Source organism: Grampus griseus (genome assembly GCF_964374135.1).
Source record: "Grampus griseus genome assembly, chromosome: X".
NCBI classification, from domain to species: Eukaryota; Metazoa; Chordata; class Mammalia; order Artiodactyla; family Delphinidae; genus Grampus; species Grampus griseus.
In genome coordinates, this window is record NC_138999.1 from 59,428,179 (window position 1) to 59,454,295 (window position 26,117).

A 26,117-nucleotide genomic window follows, 5' to 3' on the forward strand; every position below is an offset into this window, starting at 1 on the left:
TCCATAGTGGCTGTATCAATTTATATTCCCACCAACAGTGCAAGAGAGTTCCCTTTTCTCCAAACCCTCTCCAGCATTTACTGTTTGTAGAAGCAAATTCCAGACATCACATCATTTCATCCATAAATATTTTAGGATGTGCCTATAAGATATAAGGATCCTTTTAAAAACATAGCTATACTACCATTATATGCCTAAAAGTTAATAATTTCTTAATATCAAATATTTGGTCATTACTCAAATTTTCAATTATCTCAATATGTTTTTTTTTTTTTAGTTAGCTTGAGTGCCCTTCAAATGGATTCATAGAGCCTGTAAACAAGGGGCAAAACTTACCATATATGTCTGGGTAAAATTTGCATTATGAAAAAAGTTATGTCATCAATCTAATATTATCTCAGTCATAGATAGTTCCCAAAGAATTTAGCTAAAAAAAAATATTGCCTCCAGGTACAAATATACAAAGCAAAAATGAAGTAGTGATACATTATTACAGAGTTTTTGTCCAAGTAGAGAAAATAGAGATAGGTGGTATTTCTCTGAAAGTTATCCCTAGTCAAGACCTTGAATAGAGTTTTCTTTTAAATCATTAGGAGGAAGTGAATTTTGTGAATGAAATATGGGTGACCCAATTCTTCCATGTATTGTTAAGTTCTTTATATCTTATGCCATAGAAACTGTGAGCAGAAAGATATTTGAATACTCCCAGCTGAGCTGATACAGAATCAGAATCAACAAGCCAACCAGGTTATTTATGTTTCTATGGGAAAGTAAGAGCTAAGAGCTATGTCTATATTTAAGTCTCCTGTTAAGAAAGGGGGAAACAGACACAATATCATAATGAAATCATAGCGAACATTACTGAGGGCATGGTAAATGCCTGGCACTATTCTAAGTGTTTTACACGTATTTATTCATCAGGTCATCACAGCAACCTCATAAGGTAGGTACTATTATTATACCCATTTTACAGATCAGGAAACAGAAGCCCAGGTTACATATTCTAATAAGTGGCAGAGCCAAAATATGAACCCAGGAAGACTGGCCCCAGAGCCTATATTGACCTTACCCAGTATACTATATATCTCTCAATACAAGGTTTCTAGTGAAAATTGTTATATTTTTTTCTAACGGTGAATACATCATTTCTGTTGAATTATAACTTACTTGTTTTCAGATTCTGGCATGTGAGAAACTTTTGGAAGAACAAGACGAAGCAAACACCTGTATGATAAAGTAATATAAAAAGTGATGCTTAGGAAGAAATATGTGAAAGAATATATACCAAGTTATTAATCTTGATTAGCCCAGGAGGCAGAAGTGAGAAAAGAGAGGTAAAAAAGGAGATTATTTTATTTATAGGTCTTTGTATGTCTTAATGGTTGCAATGAAAACATACCAACTTTGTAATTTTGGAAGAGTAATTTAATAAAATAATTTTAAAATGAAAATGTTGCTTGACAAATTCTTAAATAGTTCCACAGTTTATATAATTGCCCCAAATCACCTGCCAGAACATCAGATATAGTGTACAAGTCTTTTATATTTTTCTTTCTATAAAGGAACCTGGAACTGGCCTTTGGGTTCCACATAAACTAGGATGAATATTTTTTGAAGGGATCTGACGGCATGATGACAAACTGACAAAATAAGGTAGTTTGTAAAGTTTCAAATCCTAAAAATCTTTAAAAAGAAAAAACACCATCAATCATCCAGAATAATTTTAGATATTTATCTGACTAAACGTATGTATCTCAAGACTCCTTCTGATACTTTTGTATCTCTGACTCCATTTCCCTTCAGAAGTATGGCCTCAAGTATAGTTAACCAATGGGAGAATCACTATAGGACCCTTCTGGTTTATTTTTCCCACTGGCATATTCTCAGTTACATCATTAGGAGTTACCATGTCCTAACCTCACCTTCCTCTGTCTCATTATTGTATGTAAAAGTTCCCTTTTGATAAACCATTTTCCTTCATACAAACAGAGAAAGGGGAAGATCAGTTTCAACTGATATCTTTTTTTACCTTAAGCATCCCTACCAAATTTCCAATAGCATTTTTCACATAAATAGAAAAAAAAAAATCCTAAAATTCAAATGAAACCACAAAAGACCCTGAACAACAAAAGCAAGCTTGAAAAAGAACAAAGCTAGAGCCATCACATTTCTTGTTTTCAGACTATACTACAAAGCTATAGTAATCAAAACAGCATGGTATTGGCATAAAAATAGTCACATAGACCGATAGAACAGAGAGCCCAGAAATAAACCCATATATATACTGTCAACTAATATACAACAAGGGAGACAAGAATATTTAATGGAGGAAAGATAACCTTTTCAATAAGTGGTACTGGGAAAACTGGATATCCACATACAAAAGAATGCAATTGGACCCCTATCTTTCACTACTCAGAAAAACTAACTCAAAATGGATTAAAGACTTAAATATAAGACTTGAAACCATAAACGTCCTAGAAGAAAACACAGGGAAAAAGCTCCTTGACAATGATTTTTTGGATATGACACCCAAAGCACAAGCAACAAAAGCAAAAATGAATAAGTGGGGCTACATCAAAGTAAAAAAGCTTCTGCACAGCAAAGGAAACTATCAAAAAAAAATGAAAAGGCAACCTATGGAATGGGAGAAAATGTTTGCAAACAATATATCTGATAAGGGGTTAATATACAAAATATATAAGGAACTCCTACAACTCCACAGCAAAAAACAAATAATCTTATTAAAAAATGGGCAAAAAAAAAAAAAAAGGACAGATGGGCTTCCCTGGTGGCGCAGTGGTTGAGAGTCCGCCTGCCGATGCAGGGGACACGGGTCTGTGCCCCGGTCCGGGAAGATCCCACATGCCACAGAGTGGCTGGGCCCGTGCGCCATGGCCACTGAGCCTGCGCGTCCGGAGCCTGTGCTCCGCAACAGGAGAGGCCACAACAGTGAGAGGCCCGCGTACCGCCAAAAAAAAAAAAAAAAAAAAAAAGGGCAGAGCCCCTGAATAGGTATTTTACCAAAGAAGACATCCAAATGGCCAACAGGTACATGAAAAGATGCTGAACATTACTAATCATCAGAGAAATGCAAATCAAAACCACAATGAAATATCACCCCACACCTGTTAGGATGGCTATTATCAAAAAGACGAGACATAACAAGTGCTGTAGAGAAAAGGGAGCCCTAGTGCATTGTTGATGGGAATGCAAACTGGTACAGCCACTGTGGAAAACAGCATGGAGGTTCCTTAAAAAGTAAAAATAAAACTACTATACAATCCAGCAATCCCACTTCTGGGTATATATCCAAAGGAAAGGAAATCACTATCTTGAAGAGATAGCTGCACCCCCATGTTCACGGTAGCATTATCCACAATAGCCAAGACATGGAAACAACCTAAGTGTCCATCAGTGGAGGAATAAAGAAAATGTGGTATATGTACACACACACAAACAGGAATATTATTCAACCAAATAAAAGAAGAAAATCCTGCCTTTTGTGACAACACAGATGGACCTTGAAGGCATTGTACTAAGTGAAATAAGTCAGACAGAGAAAGACAAAAACTGTATTGTCCACTTATATGTGGGATCTCTAGAAAAAAAAAACAAAAGAAAAAAAAAGAAAGAAAGAAAATCCAAACACATAGAAATAGAGTAGAATGATGTTTGCCAGGGCCTGTGGGTGGAGAAAATGGGGAGATGTTGGTCAAAGGGTATAAACTTCCAGTTATAAGATGAATACATTCCAAAGATCTAACGTACAGCATGGTGACTGTAGTTAACCATACTGTATTATACATTTGAAAGTTGCTAAGAGAGTCAATCTTAAATGTTCTCACCACACACAGTGTGTAATTTTGTGAGGTGATGGATGTATTAACTAATCTTACTGTGCTATTTCATAATACAAATGTGTATTAAATCACCAGGTTACATATCTTAACTTATACAATGCCACCATTTGTCAGTTACATCTCAATAAAGCTAGGAAAAAAACCACTTGGTATTGTAGGCATTGACTCAGCTTGATCCCATCAGTACCATTTTGGCAAAGTTTATAGACCAAGAGTAACATGTACAGAGGAGATCCTTTCACATCCACAGGATGTGGATTACTTACTTTAAAGCTATAATGACTTGTTGTCCGTCTTCTGAATATTGAGCTAAATATTCCAAAGCTTTTTCTGCCACGATTTGTTGTTCATTCTATAAAGAACAAATATAATATGTTAAATTACATCTCAAAGTGATACTTATAAAATGTTATCTATATTCCTGTCCATTAAGGGGAAGACAAAATCTGAACCTGTTTGTTTTGTATTCTAAAAAGAGCTACTGCAAGATGGTAGAATGAAGATATAACTCATTGACAAAAACAGAACAGGTTCATATTGGCCCCAGAAAGCCACTCCTCCCTATCCATAAACACTTACAGCCTTGCCAACACTGCCTTGAATTCACTAGGACTAATTTTACTGTGCTCTTTATTCCTGTTTGTCAGCAGTAGCCAAAAGAACCCTGGACTCTGAGGTCACCCTCATTTCCAGCACCCTCTGTAAATCCCTTTTGTCCTCTTTTCTCATTTCTCCCCAACTCCTCCAACCCTTCCACTATGCTTTCTGAAATTCAGTCCATTATCAGCAAAGTCTCCTCTATGAGCAACTTCTTCCCAGAAAGTTCCCTCTACATTCTTTCTCTAATGGAAATCTAGGTTTCTCCAAGGACACTGCTTCCAATAAAGCCCTCTCAAGTAGTGGCTGTTTTTCTTTCATCTCCCTAGACCTGGAGATGGAGTAGGCATCATTTTTGCTCTTCATTGCTGTTTTAGAATTATTCTCCCTCTTGCTCCCTAAAACCCCCAGCTTTGAATTTCCTGTCACCAGACTATATCACCCATTATCCCTCACTGTTATGGTGAACTGCTCTCAGACCATTTCTTCTCATTTCTTAATGATTTATCTACTCCTCACAGTTATTTTTTCCAAAATATACTCCTGTCAATTTTTGGCATTTTCATTATACAGATAGATGATCCTTTTAATATCCTAGTCTCTTATTTCCTTGAATTCCACTCTGCCAATTATCTTAGCCATTCACTAGCACAGTCATTCACTGGGCACTGTCATCACTAAAAGCCAGGTCATGCAAGTGAGGCTCCTAGGGTACACAATTTATGGACACACTCATTCTCAGGTTGTGCATGGACCAATTCTAGGTGCCTCACTCCCTCACTCTTGTCTTGTACCCTGCTCTATTTCATGTATTCTACCATCTCCTACCTTTCTAATTCACTCCCTCTACCACTCCAGCAATCCTTCAACTGCATTAAGATCTCCAATACATTGATACTACTAATATTTCACCATCCCTCATCCCCTTGAAGTCCTCCTCTGTATCCAGTTTAAATTCCATGGGGATTAATTATAATCACTCCCTTGTTCCTTGATTTTCCTGCCCCTCTTTTGCTTCATTGTATTCACCTGGGAAAACCATAAGCCTGGTTAAATTCAACTTTCTAGTGACTTTTGTGCCTGCATCCATGCAGCTGAAAGTAGCTGGGTAAAAACCTGTACAACTATTTGTTTTATTTTTAAAACTTCATCAAATGGACCTTACTGCCACAAGGCAAGCATACCACACTACCCTTGCCATTCACTTTCTTGATTTTCTGGATGATTAGTTGATATCTTATCCTCTTTTCTCAACACCTAACACCTCCTCTCCTATTCTCACTCTCAGGTGATGACCTTGTTTCCTACTTCACTGAGAAAACTGAAGCAGAAAGAGAACTTCCACAGATTCCCACTACCACTTCTATTCACACACCAGGAACCACACCACATACTCTGCCTTCTCAACTGCTATCATAAATGAACTATCCATGTTTCTTCCTAGAGCCAAACCCTAAACTTATACACTTGCATCCATCACCTCTTGCCTATTTAATGACATTACTCTAACAATTTTCATTTTTCTCTCTCACATTGTCAATTTTTGTTCTCTTAACTGGGTCATTCCTATTAGCAAATAAACATTCTCACTCATCCCATTTAAGCAAACAAACAAACCTCTTGATCCTACTTCTCTCACCAACTACTGCCCAACTTAAAAAAAAATTTTTGTTTTCTTGCCCAACTTCTTTTCTTCCCTTTGTAGTAAACTCTTCTAAAGAACTGTCTATACTTACTGTATCCAATTCCTTTCCTTCAATTCTCTCTTGAGCCTACTATAATCAGGTGTTTGTCCTACCTCTACCAAAACTGCTCTTGTCAAACTCACCAATGACCTCCATATTATAAATTCCAATGGTCAGTTCTCAGTCCTCACTGTATTTGACCTAGCAGCAACATTCAACATAGTTGATCACTCTTTCCTCCTTGAAACACATTTGGCTTCCAAGACACCACATCATCCTTGTTTTCCCCTACCTCATGGATTACTCCCTTTCATTGTCCTTTACTGGTTCCTCTTCTTTTCTCCAAACCATTAATGTTTGAGGGTTTCAGGCTCAGTCTCTGGTCCTCATCTGTACTGCATATATACTCACTCCCTTGGTGATGACATCCCAGTCTCATAGCTTTATATACCATCTATATATTAATGACTCTTATTAAACTTTTCTCTTCAGCCCAGACCTCTTTCACAACTCCGGAGTCATATATACAACTGACTATTCAGATCTCTACTTGGATAGTCTAATAGACATCTCAAATGCATCATGTCCAAACTGAACTCCTGATTTTCACCCCAACCGTACTCTATTTGCAGCCTTTCCTAGTTCAACTGATGGCAACTCCACTTGATGACCCAGTCTCTTTCTCTTATACCCATCATCCAATCTGTCAGCAAATTCTGTTATCATTTACCTCCACTGTTATCTCCCTTATCTGAGTCACCTTAATCTTCCCTGGATTACTTCGAAAACTTCCTAACAGGTCTCCTTGCTTGGTTTTTTTATGGTCTATTTTCAATAAAACAGCCAAGATGAAAGTCAAATCATGTCACTGCTCTGTTAAAAACCTTCCAATGGTTCCCCATGTCATTCAGAGTAAAAGTCAAAGTCCTTTCACTGGCCTATAAGGATCTACATAATCCAAACTATCACCTCTCTGACTTCATCTCTCACTAATCCCACCCTTTATTCATTCTAGCCATACTTGCTTCCTTGATACATACCTTAGGGCCTTTGTATTGGCTGTTACCTCTGCCTGTATTACTCTTCCTCTTCACTCCCCCCATATATCTACAGGGCTAACTCCCTCAACAATTTCAAGTCTTTGTACAAATGTCATCTCCTCGATGAGACCTATCTTCACCACCCTATTTAAAAAAAATAACTCACACCAATCCCAGATGATTGTTATCCTGCTCTATTTTTCTATATTATCATCTTCTAACATATTATATAATTTCTTATTTATTATGCCTAGTATTATCTTCTCTCCTCCTGCTTGAATGTTAGCTCCAAGAAGGCGTATCACTGTTTTGTTTACTAATTTATCCCAAGAGATTATAACAGTGCCTGGCACTTAGTAGGTGCTCAATAAATATTTGCTGAATGAATGATAGTTTCACTAGCACTTGAAATGCCTTTTGCAAAGCAATTGTAGTAAGTAAAAACTGGATTCCACCCTTGTTCTTTTGTAGAGATATATTCAGTTTCCTGGGTTTGGCTCATCCATCCTTCCTTCCATCTTCTGATTCAAACTACTTGAGGCTTTTTTTTTTCCTGATTCTTTCTCCTCTATTAAAATTATTTTCCTTTTCAGAAATATAGTTCTATAATTCTTCCACTGGCTTTCTTCTGCTTTCTATCAAATGTAACTTTATAAACCTTCCTTTAAAAAGACATTTGCCTTTGGGTTCCCCATTAGAGATTTTTCTCTCATTTCCTGCACAAGCACATCATGTATCTACATCTGCCAAATATTTTTCCTCTTCCAAGAGTTCTATTATCCTATTATCCTATTCATTAACATCAAAACATATCATTCAAAACTGTATTCAGCTACTACTTTGGGCAAGATATTGGGCAAGGGACTAGAAATATGGCCCTCAAGGACTTTATAAGTCAAGTTAGACAGACAATCCATGCATTAGCAATATAAGGCAGTATATATGATACAGACCAAATAACTAGCATACACGTTAAAAATTACTGAAACTTAGAGTAGAAAGAGAGCAATTGAGGACTGGAATTGATTTGGGAAGTCTCTACAGCGGAAGGAAATCTTAAGTTGGACTTTGAAAAGGTGGCATTTAAATAAGAACATTTCTTAAAAGATGGGATGGTATGAACCAGACACAGAAAAAGGAATGTGACTGGCCTGTTTGACAGACACTGTATTTGCTTGGAGTTATAGAGGGCCTGTGCCTCCACCATTCTAGATCCTGTGCCTAACGTAATGGTGGCTTACATCACCATAATGATGATACAGGGGAGTAATATGAGATAAAGTAGAAGAGACAGCTGTGGCCAGATTGTATATCGTTAATAAGAACAGAAACACTATATGCGTAGATCAAGCTTCTTTAATTACAAATCACATTTTCAGCCATCCTCTTAGTCAATTTTCACAATAACACTGGAGTTAGGTATTATCTTTATTTTACAAATGATGAAATTAAGATTCAAAGAAGGGAAGAACTTAAGTGGCAGAGCCAGAATTCAAACCTAGTCTATCACCTAGTCCAAGAGCTCCACAGTTGCTACAATGCTTCTCCTAATCCTGTATATTACTAAGACCAGAATTTTGCAAGTAAACAAAGGAGGTGCAAGTATTTAATACTTCTAAACTAAAGTCGCTTTCTGGTTACAAACTAAAAAGGTCCATTAAGATTTAAACTGTGTTTTTTTTTTTTTTTTGCAAACTGATGATAAAGATAAGTTTCCAAATAGATGACTATTTTTTTGCATGGTATAGCACTTCAAATCTCAAGTTTCTAATAAAAGTTAATGTTTTGCTATGCTTAGTTTTTCTGTTGTTTTAAGCTCAAAACTATTACCTCACTTTGTTTTATTTACTTTTCTCTATATCATAAAGCAATGAAGAGAAATAAAGCAATTCTGCAACAAAGCTTGGTGTGAAAACAATGAGGCAAAATAGAGGGTAAAGAAAGGCCTCTCCTGTGCCTAACTGATGATGATTCCATTCTAATTGTCTCTGAAAATGGAAAAGAGGTAAAAATCTCATAGATGGGTACATAAGAATTACCTGAAGAGCACACTGGGCAGCTAAACTGAAGAACATGGAAACTAAACTTCTATTTGTAACTACATCATTCTCTTCTTGTTCTTCAGCTCTTAATAAATTCTCTGAAGGAGCAATTGCCTGCAAAGCTGAAAAACAAGGAAACAATTAAAAAATGAGATACTCTTATCAAAGATAATAGCTATCTCTGGTTAATTATATCCCAATGACTTTGGAATTTGTTTTAAGAGCATTAATATCTTTAAAATATAAATTTTCATAAAGTCATCTAAATTGCTAAACTGTCAAGGAGGACTTGAATGTCACAAAAATGCCCAACTAGGCAATTCACCTCTATGAATTTATTCCATGGATACATCCGAAAAGTGAATAAAAACATACAAATATGTTCACACAGCAATTTTTTGTAAGAGTGAAATATAGAATGAACCTAAATTTCATCAATAATGTATGGGTTAAATACAATTTGGCACATCCACATAGTGGATTCTAATACAGAATAAAGTAAAAAAAAAGAATGGTGGTATTATATTTCCTTATATGTCTTAAAGTTAGACCATGATAAGTTAGATATATATGTACTATAGGCCTTAAGTAACAACTAAAATAACAAAACAAAAAGTTATACCTAATAAGCCAAAGAATGAGATAAACATAATTATAAAATATTAATTAATCTAAAAGAAGGGCAGAAAAAAGAAAAATGGCAACAGAGACCAGATAGGACAACTAGAAGACAAATAACAAGATGCTAAATTTAAACTTAGCCATATCAGTAATCACGTTAAAATATAAATGGTCTAGGGCTTCCCTGGTGGCGCAGTGGTTGAGAGTCCGCCTGTCGATGCAGGGGACACGGGTTCGTGCCCTGGTCCGGGAAGATCCCACATGCCACGGAGCGGCTAGGCCCGTGAGCCATGGCCACTGAGCCTGCGAGTCCAGAGCCTGTGCTCCGCAACGGGAGAGGCCACAACAGTGAGAGGCCCATGTACCGCAAAAAAAAAAAAAAAAAAAATATATATATATATATATATATATAAATGGTCTAGATGATCCAATTAAAAGACAGAGATAGAGAGACCTTTAAGATGGTGGAGGGGTAAGACGTGGAGATCACCTTCCCCCCCACAAATACATCAGAAATACATCTACTTGTGAAACAACTCCTAGAGAACACCTACTGAACGCTGGAAGAAGACCTCAGACTTCCCAAAAGGCAAGAAAATACCCATGTACCTGGGTAGGGCAAAAGGAAAAAGAAAAAACAGAGACAAAAGAATAGGGACAGGACCTGCACCTCTGGGAGGGAGCTGTGAAGGAGGAAAAGTTTCTATACACTAGGAAGGCCCTTCACTGGCAGAGACTGGGGGCGGGAGGGTTGGAGGGGAAGCTTCAGAGCCATGGAGGAGAGTGCAGAAATAGGGGTGCAGAGGGCAAAGTGGAGAGATTCCCGCACAGAGGATCAGTGCCGACCAGCACTCACCAGCCTGAGAGGCTTGTCTGCTCACCCGCTGGGGTGGGCAGGGGCTGGGAGCTGAAGCTCCAGAGTCGGAGGTCAGGTCCCAGGGAGAGGACTGGGGTTGGCTGGTTGAACACAGCCTGAAGGGGGCTAGTGCACCAAAGCTAGACGGGAGGGAGTCTGGGAGAAAGTCTGGAACTGCCTAAGAGGAAAGAGACCATTGTTTCAGGGTGTGCAAGGAGAGGCAATTCAGACCACTGCCTAAACAAGCTCCAGAGACAGATGAGAGCCGCGTTTATCAGCACAGACACCAGAGACGGGCATGAAACGTTAAGGCTGCTGCTGCAGGACCAAGAAGCCTGTGTGCAAGCACAGGTCACTATCCACACAGCCCCTCCCGAAAGTCTGTGCAGCCCACCACGGCCAGGGTCCCATGATCCAAGGACAACTTCCCTAGGAGAACATACGGCATGCCTCAGGCTGTTGCAACTTCACGCTGGCCTCTGCCGCCACAGGCTCGCCACACATTCCGTACCCCTCCCTCCCCCTGGCCTGCGTGAGCCAGAGCCCCTTAATCAGCTGCTACTTTTTTTCCCTGTCTGAGCGGAAAAACAGATGCCCTCAGGAGACCTACACACAGAGGCGGAGCCAAATCCAAAGCTGAATCCCAGGAGCTGTGCGAACAAAGAAGAGAAAGGGAAGGTTCTCCCAGCAGCCTCAGGAGCAGTGGATTAAATCTCCACATTCAACTTGATGTACCCTGCATCTCTGTAATACCTGAATAGACAACGAATCATCCCAAAATTGAGGCGGTGGATTTTGGGAGCAAATGTAGACTTGGGGTTTGCTTTCTGCATCTAATTTGTTTCTGGTTTTATGTTTATCGTATTTCAATATTTAGAGTTTATAATCACTGGTAGATTTGTGTATTGACTTGGTTGCTCTTTTCCTTTTTTTTAATATATAGATACATATACTTTTTCCTTTTTCACTTTTCATGCGTGTATATGTGTATGTGATTTTGTCTGTATAGGTTTGCTTTCACCATTTGTCCTAGGGTTCTGTCTGTCCATTGTTTTGGTTTTCTTTTTTACTATAGTTTTTAGCACTTGTTATCATTGTTGGATTGGTTTTTTGGTTTGGTTGCTCTCTTCTTTCTTTCTTTTTTTATTACTTTTTAATGTTTAATATTTTATTTTAATAATTCCATTTTATTTTATTTTTCTTTCTTTCTTTCCTTTTTTCTCCTTTTCCTCCGAGCTGTGTGGCTGACAGGGTGTTGGTGCTCCAGCTGGGTGTCAGGCCTGTGCCTCTGAGGTGGGAGACCCGAGTTCAGGACATTGGACCACAGGAGACCTCCCTGCTCCATGTATTATCAAACAGCGAAAGCTCTACCAGAGATCTCCATCTCAACGCTACGACCAGCTCCACTCAATGACCAGCAAGCTACAGTGCTGGACACCTTATGCCAAACACCTAGCAAGACAGGAACAAAACACGACCCACTAGCAGAAAGGCTGCCTAAAATCATAATAAGGTCACAGACACCCCAAAACACACCACCGGGCGCAGTCCTGCCCATCAGAAAGACAAGATCCAGCCTCATCCAACAGAACACAGGCACCAGTCAGCTCCACCAGGAAGCCTACACAATCCACTGAACCAAACTTACCCACTGGGAGCGGACACCAAAAACAACAAGAACTAAGAACCTGCAGCTTGCAAAAAGAAGACGGCAAACACGGTAAGTTAAGCAAAATGAGAAGACAGAGAAACAGCAGATGAAGGAGGAAGGCAAAAACCCACCAGACCTAACAAGTGAAGACGAAATAGGCAGTCTACCTGAAAAAGAATTCAGAATAATGATAGTAAAGATGATCCAAAATTTTGGAAATAGAATGGAGAAAATACAAGAATCATTTAACAAGGATCAAAAGGAACTAAAGAGCAAACAAAGAATGATGAACAACACAATAATAAATGAAATTAAAATTCCCTAGAAGGAATCAATAGTAGAATAACTGAGGCAGAAGAACGGAAAAGTGACCTGGGAAATAAAATAGTGGAAATAACTACCACAGAGCAGAATAAAGAAAAGAGAATGAAAAGAATTCAGGACAGTCTCAGAGACCTTTGAGACAACATTAAATGCACCAACATTCGAATCATAGGGGTCCCAGAAGAAGAAGAGAAAAAGAAAGGGACTGAGAAAATATTTGAAGAGATTATAGTTGAAAACTTCCGTAATATGGGAAAGGAAATAGTCAATCAATTCCAGGAACCGCACAGAGTCCCATACATGATAAATCCAAGGAGAAACATGTGAAGACAAATATTAATCAAACTATCAAAACTTAAATGAAAAGAAAAATTATTAAAAGCAGCAGGGGAAAAGCAACAAATAACATACAGGGGAATCCCCATTAGGTTAACAGCTGACCTTTCAGCAAAAACTCTGCAAGCCAGAAGGGAGTGGCAGGACATATTTAAAGTGATGAAAAGAAAAAACCTACAACCAAGATTACTCTACCCAGCAAGGATCTCACTGAGATTCAACAGAGAAATTAAAACCTTGACAGACACACAAAAGCTAAGAGAATTCAGCACGACCAACCCAGCTTTACAATAAATGCAAAGGCAACTACTCTAGGCAGGAAACACAAGAGAAGGAAAAGACCTACAATAACAAACCCAAAACAATTAAGAAAATGGTAATAGGAACATACATATCGATAACTACCTTAAATGTAAATGGATTAAATGCTCCAACCAAAAGACACAGACTGGCTGAATGGATACAAAACTAAGACCCATATATATGCTGTCTACAAAAGACCCACTTCAGACCTAGGGACACATACAGACTGAAAGTGAGGGGATGGAAAAAGATACTCCACGCAATTGGAAATCAAAAGAAAGCTGGAGTAGCAATTCTCATATCTGACAAAATAGACTTTAAAATAAACACTATTAAAAGAGACAAAGAAGGACACTACATAATGATCAAGGGATCAATCCAAGAAAAACATATAACAATTGTAAATATTTATGCTCCTAACAGCAAATGCTAACAGCCATAAAAGGGGAAATCGACAGTAACACAGTCATAGCAGGGGACTTTAACACACCACTTTCACCAACGGACAGATTATCCAAAATGAAAATATATAAGGAAACCAAGCTTTAAATAATATACTAAACAAGACGACTTAACTGATAATTAACTGATAATTTACAGAATTATTGCATCCAAAAACAACAGAATACATATTCTTCTCAAGTGCTCATGCAACATTCTCCAGGACAGATCATACTGTGGGTCAGAAATCAAGCCTTCCTAAATTTAAGAAAATTGAAATTGTATCAAGTATCTTTTCTGACCACAAAGCTATGAATCTAGATATCAATTACAGAAAAAAATCTGTAAAAAGTACGAACATGTGGAAACTAAAAAATACACTATTATATAACCAAGAGGTCACTGAAGAAATCAAAGAGGAAATCAAAAAATACCTAGAGACAAATGACAATGAAAACATGACGACCCAAAACCCATGGGATGCAGCAAAAGCAGTTCTAAGAGGGAAGTTTACAACAATACAATCCTACCTCAAGAAACCAGAAACATCTCATATAAACAACCTAACTTTACACCTAATGCAGTTAGAGAAAAAAGAACCAAAAACCCCCAAAGTTAGCAGAAGGAAAAAAATCATAAAGATCAGATCAGAAATAAATGAAGAAATGAAGGAAACGACAGCAAAGATCAATAAAACTAAAAGCTGGTTCTTTGAGAAGACAGACAAAATTGATAAACCATTAGGTAGACTCATCAAGAAAAGAAGGGAGAAGACTCAAATCAGTAGATTTAAAAATGAAAAGAAAGTAACAACTGACACTGCAGAAATACAAAGGATCATGAGAGATTACTACAAGCAACTATATGCCAATAAAATGGACAACCTGGAAGAAATGGACAAATTCTCAGAAATGCACAACCTTCGGAGACTGAACCAGGAAGAAATAGAAAATATAAACAGACCAACACAAGCAGTGAAATTGAGACTGTGATTAAAAATCTTCTAACATAAAAAGCCCAGGACCAGAAGGCTTCACAGGTGAACTCTAACATATATTTAGAGAAGAGCAATACCTATCCTACTCAAACTCTTCCAAAATATAGCAGAGGGAGGAACACTCCCAAACTCATACTATGAGGCCAACATCACCCTGATACCAAAACCAGGCAAAGATGTCACAGGGCTTTCCTGGTGGCACACTGGTTGAGAGTCCGCCTGCCGATGCAGGGTACACGGGTTCGTGTCCCGGTCCAGGAAGATCCCACATGTCGCAGAGCGGCTGGGCCTGTGAGCCACGGCCACTGAGCCTGCGCGTCAGGAGCCTGTGCTCTGCGGCGGGAGAGGCCACGGCAGTGAGAGGCCCGCGTACCGCCAAAAAACAAAAACAAAGATGTCACAAGGAAAGAAAACTACAGGCCAATATCACTGATGAACATAGATTCAAAAATCCTCAACAAAATACTCGCAAGCAGAATCCAACAGCAAATTAAAAGGATCATACACCATGATCAAGTGGGGTTCATCTCAGGAATGCAAGAATTCTTCAATATATGTAAATCAATCAATGTGATAAACCATATTAACAAATTCAAGGAGAAAAACCATATGATCATCTCATTAGATGCAGAAAAACCTTTTGACAAAATTCAACACACATTTATGATAAAAACCCTCCAGAATGTAGGCATAGAGGGAACTTACCTCAACATAATAAAGGCCATATATGACAAACCCACAGCCAACATCGTTCTCAATAGTGAAAAACTGAAACCATTTCCTCTACGATCAGGAACAAGACAAGGTTGTCCACTCTCACCATCAATATGCAACATAGTTTTAGAAGTTTTATTCACAGCAATCAGAGAAGAAAAAGAAATAAAAGGAATCCAAATGGGAAAAGAAGAAGTAAAGCTGTCACTGTTTGCAGATGACATGATACTATACATAGAGAATCCTAAAGATTCTATCAGAAAACTACTAGAGCTAATGAATGAATTTGGTAAAGTAGCAGGACACAAAATTAATTAATGCACAGAAATCGCTTGCATTCCTATACACTAAAGATGAAAAATCTCAAAGAGAAATTAAGGAAACACTTCCATTTACCACTGCAACAAAAAGAATAAAATACCTAGGAATAAACCTACCTAAGGAGACAACAGACCTGTACGCGGAAAACTATAAGACACTGATGAAAGAAATTAAAGATGATACACACAGATGGAGAGATATACCATGTTCTTGGATTGGAAGAATCAACACTGTGAAAATGACTATACTACCCAAAGCAATGTACAGATTGAATGCAATTCCTATCCAACTACCAATGGCATTTTTCATAGAACTAGAAGAAAAAATTTCACAACTTGTAGGGAAACACAAAAGACCCCGAATAGCCAAAGCAATCTTGAGAAAGAAAAACGGAGCTAGAGGAATCAGGCTCTGGACTTCAGACTATACTACGAGGCTACAATAATCAAGACAGTATGGTACTGGCACAAAAACAGAAACATAGATCAATGGAACAGGATAGAAAGCCCAGAGATAAACCCATGTACATATGGTCACCTTATCTTTGATGAAGGAGGCAAGAACATACAATGGAGAAAAGACAGACTCTTCAATAAGTAGCACTGGGAAAACTGGACAGTACATGTAAAAGAATGAAATTCGAACACTCCCTAACACCATACACAAAAAAAACTCAAAATGGATCACCATACACAAAACTAAACTCAAAATGGATTAAAGACCTAAATGTAAGGCCAGACACTATCAAACTCTTAGAGGAAAACATAGGCAGAACACTCTATGACATAAATCACAGCAAGATCCTTTTTGACCCACCTCCTAGAGAAATGGTAATAAAAACAAAAATAAACAAATGGGACCTAATGAAACTTAAAATCTTTTGCATAGCAAAGGAAAACACAAACAAGATGGAAAGAGAACCCTCAGAATGGGAGGAAATGTTTGTAAATGAAGCAACTGACAAAGGATTAATCTCCAAAATATACAAGCAGCACATGCAGCTCAGTATAAAAAAAACACAAACAACCCAGTCCACAAATGGGCAGAAGACCTAAATAGACATTTCTCCAAAGAAGATATACAGATTGCCAAAAAACACATGAAAGGATGCTCAACATCACTAATCATGAGAGAAATGCAAATCAAAACTACAATGAGGTATCAGCTCACACCAGTCAGAATGGCCAGCATCAAAAAATCTACAAACAGTAAATGTTGGAGAGGGTGCGGAGAAAAGTGAACCCTCTTGCACTGTTGTTGGGAATGTAAATTGATACAGCCACTATGGAGAGCAGTATGGAGGTTCCTTATAAAACTAAAAATAGAACTACCATATGACCCAGCAATCCCACTACTGGGCATATACCCTGAGAAAACCATAATTTAAAAAGAGACATGTACCAAAATGTTCACTGCAGCTCTATCTACAGTAGCCAGGACATGCAAGCAACCTAAGTGTGCAATGACAGATGAAGGCATAAAGAAGATGTGGCGCATATATACAATGGAATATTACTCATCCATAAAAAGAAACGAAATTGAGTTATTTGTAGTGAGGTGGACGGACCTAGAGTCTGTCATACAGAGTGAAATAAGTCAGAAAGAAAAACAAATACTGTATGCTAACACATATATATGGAATCTAAAAAAAAATATATGGTTCCGAAGATCCTAGGGGCAGGACAGGAATAAAGATGCAGATGTAGAGAATGGACTTGAGGACATGGGGATTGGGAAGGGTAAGCTGGGACGCAGTAAGAGAGTGGCATGGACATATATACACTACCAAATGTAAAATAGATAGCTAGTGGGAAGCAGCCACACAGCACAGGAAGATAAGCTTGGTGCTTTCTGACCCCCAGAGGGGTGGGAGGGAGACGCAAGAGGGCGGAGATATGGGGATATATGTGTATGTATAGCTGATTCATTTTGTTATAAAGCAGAAAGTAACACACCATTGTAAAGCAATTATACTCCAATAATGATGTAAAAAAAAAAGACAGGTAGATTGAATTGAAGAAAGCAACTTTAAACTACATGCTACCTACAAGAAACACACTTTAAATATAAAGCCAAAATTGGTTAAAAGAAAATGATGGGATAATATATATATAGTAGAGATAATCAAAAGAAAGCTGGAGGGGTTATATTAATATCAGACAAAATAGACTTCAGAGCAAAGATTATTACCAGTGGTAGTAGGTTATTTCATGATGATAAAGGAATCAATTCATTATGAGGACATAATCCTAAATGTTTATGTATCCAATAACAAAATTTCAAAATACAAGAAGCAAAAACTGATAGAACTATGAGGAGTAATAAACAAATCCATAATTATTGTCCAAGATTTCAATAACCTCTCTCAAATAACTGACAGGAGAAGTAGACAGAAAATCAGCAAGGATATTTAACACTATTAATCAACTTTACCTGACTGACATTTATAGAACACTTGACCTTACACCAGCAAAATACACATTCCTCTCTGGTGCACATGGAACATTTACCAAGAAAGAGAATATTCTGAGCCATATAAAAAGCATCAACATATTTTAAAAGATTCAAGTCATACAAACTTATGATCTTACACTAAAACAGAATTAAATTAATAGAAAAGTTCTCTGGAAATCTGCAAATGTTTGGAAAATAAATAGCATACTTCTAAATAATCCATGGGTTTACACTGGAGTCAACGGTCATATTGCAAAGTATTTTGAAATGAATTAAAATGAAAACACAATATATCAAAATTTGTGTATTGTCACTAAAGCAATACTTAGAAGGTAATTTAGAGCATTAACTGTTTATGTTAAACCAGAATAAAAGTCTTAAATCAATGACGTCAGCTTTCACCTTTGGAAACCAGAAAAGAAAGAGCAAATGAAACTCAAAGTAAGTAGAAGAATGGAAATGATAAAGATCAGAACATTAATAACTGAAATAGAAAACAGAAAAAAACAATAGAGAAAAATTAATGAAACCAAAAGCTGGTTCTTTGAGAGCAATAACATTGATCAACTTGTAGCCACTCTGACAGGGAGAAAAGAGAGAAGACACAAATTACAAATATCAGAAATGATAAAGGTGACATCACTAAAGATTTGACAGATGTCAAAAGGATAATGGATGATATAATGAATGACTTTAGGCCAATAATTTCAACAACTTAGATGAAACAGACAAATTTCTTGAAAGACACAAACTACCAAAGCTCAGTTTGGAAATAATAGATAACCTGAAGAAACCTTTTGTCTATTAAAGAAATTGAGTTTATAATTAAAAACCTTCTCATAAAGAAAACTCCAGCCCCAGATGGCTTCACTTGTGAACTCTAGCAAACATTTAACAAAGAAATAATACCAACTGAGCAACACAAATTCTTCTAGAAGATGGAAAAAGAGGGTGTATTTTCCAATTCATTCTATGTAGTAAGCATTACCCTAATTGCAAACCCGAAAACATTACAGGAAAACTAGAGACCAGTATCACTCATGGACACAGGTACAAATATCCTTAAACTGTTAGCAAATAAAATCTAACATTATATTTAAAAAAAGAACACATCATGACTAAGTGGAGCTTATCCCAGGAATGCAGCATTGGTTTATCTGTTGAAAAAAAATCAATGTAACTGACCATATTAACGAACTTTAAAAAAAAATGATCATTTCATTTCCAAATGTTTTCTCCCATTCTGCGGATTGTCTTTTTGTTTTGTTTATGGTTTCCTTTGCTGGGCAAAAGTTTTTAAGTTTAATTAGGTCCCATTTGTTCATTTTTGGTTTTTACTTTCATTACTCTAGGAGGGGGATCAAAAAAGACGTTACTGTGGGGCTTCCCTGGTGGCACAGTGGCTGAGAGTCCGCCTGCCGATGCAGGGGACACGGGTTCGTGCCCCGGTCCGGGAGGATCCCACATGCCGCGGAACGGCTGGGCCCGTGAGCCATGGCCACTGAGCCTGTGCGTCCGGAGCCTGTGCTCCGCAATGGGAGAGGCCACAACAGTGAGAGGCCCGCGTACCGCAAACAAACAAACAAACAAACAAACAAAAAAGATGTTACTGTGAGTTATGTCAAAGAGTGTTTTGCCTATTTTTTACTCTAGGAGTTTTATAGTATCCAGCCTTATATTTAGGTCTTTAATACATTTTGAGTTTATTTTTCTGTATGGTGTTAGGGAGTGTTCTAATTTCATTCTTTTACATATAGCCGTCCAGTTTTCCCAGCACCACTTACTGAAGAGATTGTCTTTTCTCCATTGTATATTCTTCCCTACTTTGTCATAGATTAGTTGACCATAGGTGTGTGGGTTTATCTCTGGACTTTCTATCCTGTTCCATTGATGTGTATTTCTGTTCTTGTGCCAGTACAAATTAATCTCTCCAAAATACACAAACAGCTCATGCAGGTCAATATCAAAAACAAAAACAAACAAACAAAAAAAAACCCTGTCAAAAAATGGGCAGAAGGGCTTCCCTGGTGGCGCAGTGGTTGAGAATCCACCTGCCGATGCAGAGGACACGGGTTCATGCCCCTGTCTGGGAAGATCCCACAGGCCGCGGAGTGGCTAGGCCCGTGAGCCATGGCCACTGAGCCTGCGCTTCGGGAGCCTGTGCTCCTCAACGGGAGAGGCCACAACAGTGAGAGGCCCGCATACCGCAAAAAAGAAAAAAAAGGCAGAAGATCTAAATAAACATTTCTCCAAAGAAGACATACAGATGGCTAAAAAACACATGAAAAGATGCTCAACATCACTAATTATCAGAGAAATGCAAATCAAAACTACAGTGAGGTATCACCTCACACTGGTCAGAATGGCCATCATCAAAAAGTCTACAAACTATAAATGCTGGAGAGGGTGTGGAGAAAAGGGAACACTATTAGACTCTTAGTGGGAATGTAAACTGGTACAGCCACTATGGAGGACAGTATGCAGGTTCCTTAAAAAACTAAAAATAGAGCTAACATATGATCCAGCAATCCCACTCCTGGGCATATATCTGGAGAAAATCGTAATTCGAAAAGATACATGCACCCCAATGTTCACTGCAGCACTATTTACGGTAGCCAGGACATGGAAGCAACCTAAATTTCCATCAACAGAGGAATGGATAAAGAAGATGTGGTACATATATACAATGGAATATTACTCAGCCATAAAGAAGAATGAAATAATTCCATTGGCAGCAACATGGATAGACCTAGAGATTGTCATACTGAATGAAGTAAGTCAAAGACAAATATCATATGATATCGCTTATATGTGGAATCTAAAAAAAAGGTTACAAATGAACTTATCTACAAAACCAGAATAGAGTTACAGATGTAGAAAACAAACTTATGGTTCGGGGGTGGGGGGGATGGGTAAATTGGAAGACTGGGATTGACATACACACACTACTATATATAAAATAGATAACTAGTAAGGACCTGCTGTATAGCACAGGGAACTCTACTCAATACTCTGTTATGGCCTATATGGGAAAAGAATCTAAAAAGGAGTGGATATATGTATAGGTATAACAGGTTCACTTTGCTGTACACCTGAAACTAACACAACATTGTAAATCAACTGTACTCCAAAAATGTTTTTAAAAAGTTGATCATTTCAATAGATGTAGAAAAATCATATGACCAAATTCAACATCCACTCCTGATTAAAAACTCCCTGGAAACTGGAAACAGGAAACAGAAGGGAACTTCCTCAACCTGATAAAAGGTATCTATGAAAAACCTACAGCTAACATCATACTTAATAATTGAAAACTGGATGCTTTCCCTCTAAAATCAGGAAAAAGTCAAGGATGTCTGCTTTTTACCAATTTTACTGGAGATTCTAACAAGTACAATAAAGTATGAAAAACTGTACCCAGATTGGACAGGAAGAAGTAAAATTGTCTTTATTCACAGACAACATAATAATCTACAAGAAAGCCACTGGAACTAGTGAGTTTAGCAACTCTGTAGGATACAAATCAATATACAAAAGTCAATTCTGTTTCTACATACTTGCGATGAACAGTCAGAAACTGAAGGATTTTTAAAAATGCCATTTGAAATAGCATAAAATATGGTATACTTAGCGATAAATCTGACAAAAGGTGCACAAAACCTTATATGTTGAAAGACAGAAAAGATTGCTGAGAGAAATTAAAGATCTAAATATAACTTGTTCACAGGTTGGAAGATGTCAATTCTCTCCAAACTGATCTACAGAGTCAGTGTAATCCCAATCAATATTTACCTTTGTAGAAACTGAAAAACTTATTTAAAATTTAAAATTCACAGAGATATACAAAGGACTTAGAATAGCCCAAACAATTTAAAAGAGAAGAATAAAGTTGGAGGACTAACACTACATGATTTCAAATTTACTACATAGCTACATTAATCAAGACAGTGTGGGAATGGGGTAAAGAGGAGTAGTTCCGTGGAACAGAATGAAGAGTCCAGAAGAGACCCATGCACATATGACAATTGATTTTCATTAAAGGTACAAAGGCAATCAGTTGGGAAAGGACAGAATTTTTAAAGAAATGAAGCTGGAATGATTAGGTAACCATGTGCAAAAAAAAATGAACTTCAATCCACACCTTAAGTCAAATATAAAAAATTAATGCAAAATGGACCACAGAACTAACCACAAACTTAAACCTAAAACTGTAAAATTTCTTGAAGAAAACAGGGAAAATTTTTTGTGACCATGGATTAGGTAAAGATTTCTTAGATACAATACCAAAAAATCCATAAAAGAAGATAAATTAGACTTCATCATCTTGTCATGAAATGCACTGATAAGAAAATAAAAAGAAAAATTTGTAAAACACATATCTGATAAATAACTTGTATCTAGAATATATAAAGAACTTCGAAACTCAATAAGAACACAAAGCTTCTTATAGAAAACTGGGCAAAAGATCTGTACAAACACTCCACCAAAGAAGATATATGGATGTCAAATATTGGACACTGTGGAAATGCTAATTATAATCACAGTACTATATCTCTACCTCATTATTAGAATGGTTAAAGAAATTTATCAGTAGACAATTCCAAGTGCTGGTGAGGCTGTAGATCAACTCGAACTTTCATACATAGCTAGTTAGAACATAAAACTGTACAGCCACTTTAGAAAAGAGTTTGGCAGTTTCTAACAAAGTTAAACATATACTTACAACCCAGCAAACCCATTCCTCGATATTTACCCTAGAGAAGTGAAATATTGTCATCACACAAAATCTGTAAACAGATGTTTATAGCACCTTTATTTATAATCACCCAAACCGGAAACCATCCAAATATCCTTCAACTGGTAAATGTATAAATTTTGGTACATCCATACTTACGAAATACTACTTAGCAATAAAAAAGAACAAACTATGGGAACACACAACAGTATGAATGAGTTTCAAATGTATTATGCTAAGTGAAAGAAGGCTCAAAAAGCTTCATACTATATGATTCCATTTATATGACATTCTGGAAAAGGCAAAATTATAGGGATAGAAATGAGATTAGTAGGAATCAGGGCTGGAAGTGGTGGGAAGGAGTGACAACAAAGGGGCCTGAGTTAATTTTTTGTTCTATATCTTGATTGTGGTGCTGGCTACATGACTGTAAGCAATTGTCAAAACTCATAGAATTACTAATATAAATAAACCTTATAAAATCATACACTAGGCAAGAGTAAATTTTATTGTATGTATTTTCAATAAACATGACTAAAAAGTGGACACAGATAACTGGGGAAGAAATGAAAATACTGACCTAATGCTATGCTTAAAAAGTAAAATAGGGCTTCCTTGGTGGCGCAGTGGTTGAGAGTCCACCTGCTGATGCAGGGGACACGGGTTCGTGCCCCAGTCCGGGAGGATCCCACATGCCACGGAGCGGCTGGGCCCGTGAGCCATGGCTGCTGAGCCTGCGCGTCCGGAGCCTGTGCTCCACAACGGGAGAGGCCACGGCAGTGAGAGGCCCGCGTACCGCAAAAAAAAAAAAAAAAAGTAAAATAATTTTATTTAATAGAATGTTAAAAGAAAAGCCTTAATAGGAAATCTGCCTAAGTGCCCATCATCGGATGAATGGATAAAGAAGATGTGGCACATATATACAATGGAATATTACTCAGCCATAAAAAGAAACGAAATTAAGCTATTTGTAATGAGGTGGATAGACCTAGAGTCTGTCATACAGAGTGAAGTAAGTCAGAAAGAAAAAGACAAATACCGTATGCTAACACATATATATGGAATTTAAGAAAAAAAATGTCATGAACAACCTAGGGGTAAGACAGGAATAAAGACGCAGACCTACTGGAGAACGGACTTGAGGATATGGAGAGGGGGAAGGGTGAGCTGTGACAGGGCGACAGAGAGTCATGGACATATACACACTAACAAACGTAAGGTAGATAGCTAGTGGGAAGCAGCCGCATGGCACAGGGATATCGGCTCGGTGCTTTGTGACAGCCTGGAGGGGTGGGATAGGGAGGGTGGGAGGGAGGGAGACGCAAGAGGGAAGACGTATGGGAACATATGTATATGTATAACTGATTCACTTTGTTATAAAGCAGAAACTAACACACCATTGTAAAGCAATTATACCCCAATAAAGATGTTAAAAAAAAAAAAAGGAAATCTGGTTGTGTGGGGTTATTTTTTTTGCTATTTCTACTGGCAAAAGGTTCAAGTTTTTCTATACTTCAGCATAATATATCAAGAAAAACAAATGCCCAGAAGTCTCTAGTGAAAACCCTGATGATGGACATAACAGCAATATTAACCTTGATAAAGAGCTGATTCCAATTTGTTAGTCCTTAATTAACATACAGATATACTTTACTACCGTGGAACATTTCTTTTTCAAAGCAGAATAAATCATCTTTCTTTTTCTTACAGAGTGAATAACAGACTCCACTGCATATTTAGTAGGTATTCACAAATAGTTGCTTAATTGGACTAGTATAAATTCTGTTTGAACACATTAACTCAAGCTTCTCAATTTCTCTACTTGTGCCCTTCACAAAGGGCAACCAGTCTGAAGCTCAAACAGCTCCAGGATTTGCTCAGCTACCCAGAGCTGAGCAGGAATAATATCACAGCACAGGTAAATCTGTGACCAAGTCAAGATACACGTGTGTGCAGACAACTAGCTAGGAAACTACGCTTAACTTAATGGAAAGGACAAAGCACTAATGGGATAAGGTTCATGTGAGCAACTGTACCACTGTCAACCCTGTGGAGAGAAACTACATTTCAGGGCCAGATCTCTCACCGATAACTTCCCAAATAAGTACAATCAAAAGGTATCCTGGAGACTTCTATTCTCTAATGACAATTCTTAAATGACTGCATTATAATTTCTCCCTGCTCTCACAGTTTTTTAAAGTTAATTTTTAATAGGCTGGTTCAAATGACAAAGTACAAAAAAGTATACAGGAACAAGACTTTCCCCCAATTCTTGCCCCACATCTGCCTAGTTCCTACTCCTTCAATAGGCAAACCCTGTTCTTTTATTTTTATGCAACCTTCCATAGTTTCTTTTTGTATGGTTGTATCATCTTTACATAGGAAAGCTAGCATATATATTCGACTCCATTGTCTTAAAAGCTATTTTTCTCTATTACGGCCAAAGAGAATTATTCTTTGTGTTAACAGTCAAATATAACTCATAAATAACATTTATACCTCTGTCAGAGTTGCCCTCTAGGATTGCAATCCTGAATACATAAAATTTAGTGAAAATATTTGTAGGATCACGTCGTTCAGCTTCTGTCACCGCCTCTTTAGCCTGAAAAAAGAAATATTGGGTTTCTTTTACAAAGCATATAAGGAAGACTTTACCATATTTTACTAATACTATTAACATAGTCACAATGGCTGAGGGATACTCATAATGAAAAGACATGAATCTGAGAAAAATCTTTGAAGAACTGTTCTATTAAAATGCTATGGAAATACTGAACTCTGCTTCTGAAAATAGGGCACATTATATATGTCAAACCAACCCTCCTACTGAAAACAACCAAAAAATGTTGGATAACGTTTTTTTTTTAATTCCAAAAGCAAGTGACTAGTAAAGCAATTACCAAGCAATATCTAAGGAAAAGTGAGGTCCCAGAGAAGTAAATGGAGAATTAAAGCTACTTTTTTTTTTCCTGCTGGGCATTTGTAAACCTAGGCAAATGTTAACTTTAGTTTTAATGTACCTTACTAGGTCAGGAAAATAGACATCAAGGCTCAAGGGATCACATTCTTAGGCTAAGGGAAAACCAGAAGTAAACCCACTTTCATCCACATCCTCAGGGGACTGCAATGAAAGATAG

The 26,117-nt window shown here is 37.5% G+C and overlaps 1 protein-coding gene across 1 annotated transcript in view; it reads right to left on the reverse strand.

Moving 5' to 3' along the window:
• The window catches only part of TEX11 (testis expressed 11), a gene marked incomplete at both ends in the record, with an annotated part of 320,506 nt that overhangs the window by 77,459 nt on the left and 216,930 nt on the right, over positions 1–26,117 (reverse strand). The window contains 4 exons of the mRNA XM_082682068.1: positions 1,168–1,224; positions 4,130–4,215; positions 9,225–9,349; positions 25,480–25,582. Of these exons, the coding sequence (XP_082538194.1) occupies positions 1,168–1,224; positions 4,130–4,215; positions 9,225–9,349; positions 25,480–25,582 (371 nt within the window). The remainder of the gene's footprint in view (positions 1–1,167; positions 1,225–4,129; positions 4,216–9,224; positions 9,350–25,479; positions 25,583–26,117) is intronic.